Here is a 7,070-nt window from a genome sequence, read left to right as displayed (position 1 = left end):
CGCCTGGCACAGACACGGGCGGACACGGGGAGCAGCCCGAGCGCGCCCGGCGCAGACGGGGCCGGGACGAGCGGGAGCGGGGCGGGCGACAGCGGGGCAGCGGCGGCGCGGCGCGGCCCGGGAAAGGCCGTCGAGCGGCTGCCGGCCCCGGGGCTCCCGCGGCTGCGGCGGGGGACGGCGACCCGGCGCCGTGGAGGGCTGAGCCCCGGGGCCGGCACCCCCTCGCCTCCCCCCGCCGGGAGCCTGCCGGGGCGGGGAGGCGGGCCGGGGGCCGGGGCTGCCGGCAGCGGCCCCCGCCCCCGCCGGAGGCAGGACGGGGGCCCGGGGGGACGGGGGCGGCGGCAGCCCCGGCCCCGTGAGGAGGCGTCAGGCGCGGCAGCTCCGCTTGCGCCCGGTCCCGGCTCCGTATAAATGGGGGGCGGCGGCGGCGGCGGCAGCAGCGCTTCGCCCAGACGGAGCCGGAGCCGGCCCGCAGCGGAGGGCGGCGCGGCACCGGCGGCACGGGCAGCAGCGGCGGCACCGGCGGCACCGGCAGCAGCGGCACCGGCGGCGGCACCGGCAGCAGCGGCAGCGGCACGATGGGCGGCGGCGGCGGCCCGCGGCGGCCCGGCGCTCTGCCGCTGCTGGCGCTGGCGCTGCTGGCGGCGCAGGGCGGCGCGGCGCCCCTGCAGCCCGGCGGCTCCCCCGCGCTCACCAAGATCTACCCCCGCGGCAGCCACTGGGCTGTGGGTAAGTCTCCGTCCCGCCCGCCGCTGCCCGGCGCCCGGCAGCCCGCCCGCCCCCTCGCCACCCCGGCCGGCCGCGCCGCCGCCCGACCGGCCCGACCCTCGCCCCGCCCGGCCGCACCTCGCCCCGCCCGGCGCCCCGCCGGTCCCGCTGCTGGACGCCCCGCCGGTCCCGCTGGCTCGGCCCCCCGCCCCGGGCCGCTCTTGTCCTGCCGGCGCCCCGGAGCCGACGGCGCGGTGCGAGCCGACGGGCGTCCCGACGGGGGTCCCCGGTACCTGGCGGCGCCGGCCGGGCTCCGGGCGCTGCCTGGCGGCGGGCCGGGGCCGGGGCCGGGGCCGGGGCCGGGGCGGGCAGGGCAGGGCAGGGCGCAGCGCGCTCCCCGAGGGCCGGCAGCCCCCGTGCCGGAGCGGGCCGGCCGCCGCAGACAGCCCCGCCGCCGGCGCCCTCCCGGCCCCGAGCGTCGGGCGCGGAGCCGCGCTGCCGCGGAAGCAGCCTGCGTCCCGCACGGCCCCCGCCCCAGCACCGCGCACCGGTGCGGGGATAGGGCGCGGGTAGCGCGGCTTTCCCCGCTGCCTCCGACGTGCCTGTGCGGCCATTGCGTTTCCTACCGCTGCCTTTCTTCCCGGGTGCGGGAACACAGACCCGAGCCCGAAGGCGGCTGGGGGGACCCAGGAGCTCCCCAGCGCCCTGGGGTGCGGCCAGCACCTCGGGGAGCCCTGGTCCCCGCCACGGCCCTGGGGCGCTCGGCCTGGTGGAGCGTCCTCCGGTGCTGTCTCTCCCTCTCCCCTTCCCAGTGGCCTCCTTTGCAGCCCAAAGCCAACTACGATTTCATTTTGATGACATTAAAGCATGGTATATCAAAAGTGCATCCAGTTTAGCTCCTAGAAAGGCCCCGGAACATAGGCTTATGCTACAGTCCCTCCCATGTCAAGGCAGAGAAAGTCTAAAACCTACATCTTCTCCATCCACTTCTTATTGCAGCAAATCTTACCAGGTGCCTCTCCCTACCTCAAGGCAAAACGCTTGGTTCACTCTGCCCCGTTCCCAGCAAGGTTTTCTCTGGCAGCGTAGCACATGAGACAGGAAATTAATTGTGTGTGACACTGTAACAGTTGTGCTTCAACTTTGACATCATCTAACCCCTTCCCTCCCCGCCATACCACCAGTCAACAACAACTTCCAGCTGATGTTTGAACAATCCAATCCGTACCTGTTTTGGTTCATGTCATGCTACTGTCATTGTTGTTACAGGACATCTAATGGGGAAAAAGAGCACTGGAGATTTTCCTTACGTTTATGAAGAAGAAAACAAGACCCCGTTTTCAGCATTACCTGAAAATATCAAGCAGCTGGAAGACTATCTGCAGTGGGAAGAAATCTCAAAATCTTTGCTACGGCTGCTGGAAGGGAATGAAAACAAAAGTGCTCACTTTTTAAAAGGAGGGCTTCCCTGGTATGCCAGGAACACCTGGGAGACAGATGACAATAGCAGCTGGAAAGACGTAAGTAAGATAAAACCTGTAAAAACACTCCATGTATTCAAATTTCATTTTACAGTAACGTCAGCTTCCTCTCAATTGTGATTGTCCAGAGAAGTAGCAGAAATGCATCTCATGCACTAGTTGTTCAGTGAAGTAAGACTCTACTCTTGATTACAGGTTGTCACTGACAGATTGTATTTTTTATGCATTAATTTGCTACTGGGCATAAACTCAGCAAGCATTAAGCAAATTTTAGTCTGGACTCCCTTCAAGTTGCTTGGTCGTTCCATTCTTTTCTTTTCTTTTCTAGCACGTCATGCTCAGATGACCACATCAGCACCAAGCTCTGTATTAACTCAGCACACACGAGCTAGTGTGCAAACCAGGTGTGAATACGGAGGGCAGGAAGAAGGCGAAGGGTATCGTGTATAAAGCCGCATCATATTGACCGTCTCCCTCACTTGCCATTCTCACTGTCGTTACCTTGTCTGGCTCGTGAGGTACGGCCGATCAGCGGATAGAGCAGCGAGGCTGGAGAGTTTCTTCTGCTCCCAGCTCTGTCTTTGGCTCGTGCAAGTCTTTTCCCCCCAGCTGAGGGTGCTGGGCACTACTGTGGTCATTTGTGGTCTTGCAAAATGAATCTGTGGCTACTGATAAGCTATAATGTGTGCCCAGGACCCACCTCTTCTTCCCTCATGTTAATGTACTTATTAGCACTATTTCACAAGGTAACAAGGCTTTGGAAGAGATTCACCCCTTTTCTTTTGGAAAATCCTATAAAATACACCTGGAAGGGTATCAGTGAGGTTTTACAGAAAGTAATCGGGGTCTAAATGCAGAATTTACTAGAAAACTCCTTTCTTTATAATGCGTCAGGTACAGTAATGGTGATATAGCTGCAGAATTCTTTTGGCTGACATTGAAATAGAATAAAAAGATTAATACACCCCCTTAAAGACATTAACGGGAAGATTTTTTTTCTTTCCATATTCTACTGTAATATGATGTAGTTAATATTCCTGGGCTGACTTCAGCCCAGTCTCCCTCCTGAAATCTCGGTGCAGTGAAGTCCGTGAATACTTTGGTTTTGACTTGAATATGGGTAAAAATTTACCCATTAAATTAAGCCGTGATTTAAGTCTGTTACACCACTGATATGAATGCTGTCCATAGGTTTCTTTCTGGCTATGGCTTTATGACAGCGATGCTTATAATAACTGTGATTAATGTTATTTAAAAAGAAAACTATTTATCTCAGCTTCAGCTCGGCAGTGTGCAGCTTTGTAATCAAATTAGATGAACGAATTCCATTATGCTATGTAAAGAGGGAAATATTTTGACTTCTAAAAGTTTCTGGTAATAAATCGTACTTACGAAAGCTGAAAGTTGCCTCCAGTAAGTTGAATCATATCCATACGTGTGTACTTTTACCCTAAATTAATATCCACATTTTTGTGGTCAGACATTGAACGTATACATGGACTAATGAGATTATTGCCTTAAATATCCAGATTTCTCCAATGATTAGTAAAACATCACGTCTTTCATGTGACTAAGACAACCTGCAGAACCTCATTTTGCCATAGAACCTTTGATTTCCAGCACTCAACAGTTCCTTTGTCTCCATCTTGAAGAGAAACATAATCATGAAAGTAGTACTTAACCTGTGCTTTCCTACTGTTGGACACAAATACCTGATTATATGCAGCCTAGATAAGATACAGTGTATAGTTTTTCCTTTGGCTTCAGAAAGTAGAAACCCAGCGCCTGAAAGTTAAGCTATATATCTTTTTGAGATCTGCCTTCCAGATGAAGACTGAAAGTAATGTGCTTTACTTTTCTGAGGGGTGTGATAGTTTCCTAAACATTTAAATAATGATAATCGTTATTTTTAATAAAGGAGGCCGTGTTTATTTATAAAGGTGGAATTCTGGTATACATAGGAAATTCAGTCGTACGCGTACACAATGATACAAGAGCAAAAATGACCTTTGGATTTTGATTCTGTAGATTTTCCTGGGTGTGAGGGGTTCCATGTCGCACAAACGTTGGTTAGGCAACACCTTCGTGTCAGGTGCTGCTGTACCACAGCTAACAAGGGTGTCCGTGTGCAGGAACGATGAGCGTAGCTGCCCGCCTCGGTGCAAGGTGGGCAGGTAAAGTAAACTGCCGCTGATGATGCAGAGCGTATCAGAGGTTTGTACTTGGCACGAAATACTTTTCCAGCCATAGTGTGTTTGCGTTTGAAATAGAAACTAATTCTAGGAGGAACCAGACAGCGTATTTACAGCGGGTTACTGTTCACTGTGAAATGGCCTGTTAGACTGAGGTATCGAAATGTGACCAAAAAAAGGTAAATCGTGAACCCTACTGTCAGCTGATGGAATAGCTGCCCCGAGACCATGTCACCATCGGGGGGGCTATAATTCTCATAGACCGAGTATGCACTTGCAGAGATGCTAACCACGAGGGGTCTGTCTCGGTGTGTGTGCAACCCTGTGTTCCCGTCTACTGAACATAAGCCAAGACAGGCTGTGGTGGGAAGAAATGTGCTATGAGGACTTTGTTTCATGGACTCTTTCAAATTTAGCTGATTTAATTTAAAATTTGAATTTAAAATTTAAGATCAGAAATCCCCAAAGCGAAAGACTGCGGAAGTAAATACAGATATGTACTTCAGGTAACTCAATTCAGGGTTTTGCTTATTAGCTCAAATTCATCCAGTGCATTGTTTACCGCTAATGCTCACACTGTGCTGTACATTTCTCAAGAATAAAAAAATTCTTTCTAAAAGACTCACCCAGAGTAGGGAAAGTGCTGTAACACAGAAACAGTCAAAAAAGCCAAGGAGATGAATTCTGGGAATTAGGCTTAGAGTGGTGCACCTGAGTTATTTACTTCTGTTTTCAGTTAATACCAGGCAAATTAAGATCTTGCCTGCTCTTTATTCTGTGAATAAATTACATTTAAAGCAGTTAAAGATCAGAAGGGAAATCTCTCCTGCAAGTTGGCCTAAGTGTAAAAGTAAGTTGGAAAATAAGCTTTAAATTGTTTCTAAGATTTGGCTTTTTAACACTAATAAGACACTATATAAATGAGATGGCAGACAGAGTTATTTGGGAGAATGACTTTCCTTGTACTTTGGCAGTTGGTTATTACGCTAACCAAGACAAATGAGGTCTGTTTTGGAAAGATTATTAGGAATGTGTTTGTTATGTGAATACACAGAGCAGATATATATTAGGCTTATTGACTTAGTGAATTACTTTTTTCAGGACTGGTCTATAAATAATATTTTTGTCTTTTTATTAGATGATGGACTATCTGCTTCAAGTTGTGAATATGAAAGAGAGCACTCCAAGCTGAAAGAAGGTCTCTAAATCATGAAGAAATTGAATACTTTCTGTAAGAGACTATATTTCACAAGCACTTGATTGTATCAGATAATCAACAAGGTCTCTTTTCTGTAAACAAGATTTCCTTTGTGTAAAATATCTAAATACACATATTCTTGTATGTTTCAGCAATGACTAAACTCTCTACTTCATTTTCAAGGTTGCGTTTTCTCACTTGAATGGCTTTGATATATATATAATTGTCACGGAAGGGTCTTCCAATTAATTATATGACTTACCTATCTAATCAGTTCATCTCTCAGTTCAAAACTACATGACATTTCAACATTCACAATAAATAGTACTAATAAAAAGGCTGAGTTTATACTTTTATTTGAGTTAATAAAATGGAAATTGGCTGTGCCGCAGCTAGTAACAAAGAAACAACAGAATGATTCATTTTCTGAAGCTCTTGTCCTTCTTGAATTGCTCCCTGGGCTGTAATTTTTCTTCAATGGAGGGAAGCTGGCACTGCCTTCCCAAGGTATCCGCGGGCCAAGCGCAGGGTGTGCGATGCACCTCCGCGTGCAGGCAGCAGGGAGATGTGCGGGAAGATACCCTGCCTCCTTGTTTGACTCGGAGGCGATGCGGCAGCTCAGCGTGCTCCCACCACACGCTCCTAACCGTGTGTTAGCAGGTCCAGCACCGTTGTGTGTCCACATGAGACTAAAGGAAGAACATTACCTCCCAGGAGAACAAGCTCGTGATGCTTTTTGTGGGGCTGCAGCACGCTATAGCCAAGCAATGCTCCTTGCTCACCTGTAGTTTTCTGGAGTGGATAGTCACACCATCAGAGGCCCAGGCAAGGAGATAGTGTGCTGCCACCTTTCCTCAAAGGAGAGTGCTGACAGACCAGACTGTAAGGACGACAAGAAGTGTCCGTCCATGCATGGCTCAACACAGAGCAGGAGAAACAGGTCTGGAGACAGAGGTGACCCCTCTCAGCACTGGTGAGGCCACCCGTGCAGCATTGTGTCCAGTTCTGAGCATCCCAGTGCAAGGGAGACACGGACAAACTGGAGAGTCCAAAAAGGGCCACAAAAGATGATCAAGGGGCTGGAGCATCCCTCCTGCAAGGAAAGGCTGCAGCTGTTCAGCCTGGGAAGGAGAAGGCTCAGGGGGGTCTTACCAAGGTGTATAGATACCTGAAGGGAGGGTATAAAGAAGAGAGGGCCAGGCTCTTTCCAGTGACAGGACCAGAGGCAGTGGGCACCGGCTGCAACACGGGAGGCTCCTTCCGAACAGCAGGAAACACTTCTTCACTCCGAGGGCGGCTTTAGCACCGGCACAGGTTGCCCGGGGAGGCGGCGGAGTCTCCCTCCTTGGAGATATTCAAAAGCCTCCTGGACGCGGTCCTGGGCAACCGGTCCTTGAGGAGGCGCCGGGCAAGGTGACCTCCGGAGGTCGCTTCTCACCGCAGCCGTTCCGTGACACGGGCAGGAGGTGACGGGATCAGCGAGCCCCAGGC

The 7,070-nt window shown here is 51.7% G+C and overlaps 1 protein-coding gene across 1 annotated transcript; it reads left to right on the top strand.

Moving 5' to 3' along the window:
- Window positions 1-578: 578 nt before the first annotated feature.
- Window positions 579-5,573, top strand: LOC309602062 (gastrin-releasing peptide-like; the record flags this gene model as incomplete). The annotated part of the gene is made up of 3 exons (XM_082335367.1): window positions 579-729; window positions 1,978-2,228; window positions 5,520-5,573. The coding sequence occupies 3 exons, from the start codon at window positions 579-581 to the stop codon at window positions 5,571-5,573; spliced, it is 456 nt and encodes a 151-aa protein (XP_082191493.1).
- Between the last annotated feature and the right edge of the window lie 1,497 nt (window positions 5,574-7,070).

The sequence above is a fragment of the Platalea leucorodia genome (assembly GCF_965183815.1).
Source record: "Platalea leucorodia genome assembly, chromosome: Z".
Taxonomy (NCBI): Eukaryota; Metazoa; Chordata; class Aves; order Pelecaniformes; family Threskiornithidae; genus Platalea; species Platalea leucorodia.
Note: the sequence above shows the minus strand (reverse complement) of the source record. Positions and strands in the feature narration are given on the sequence as shown.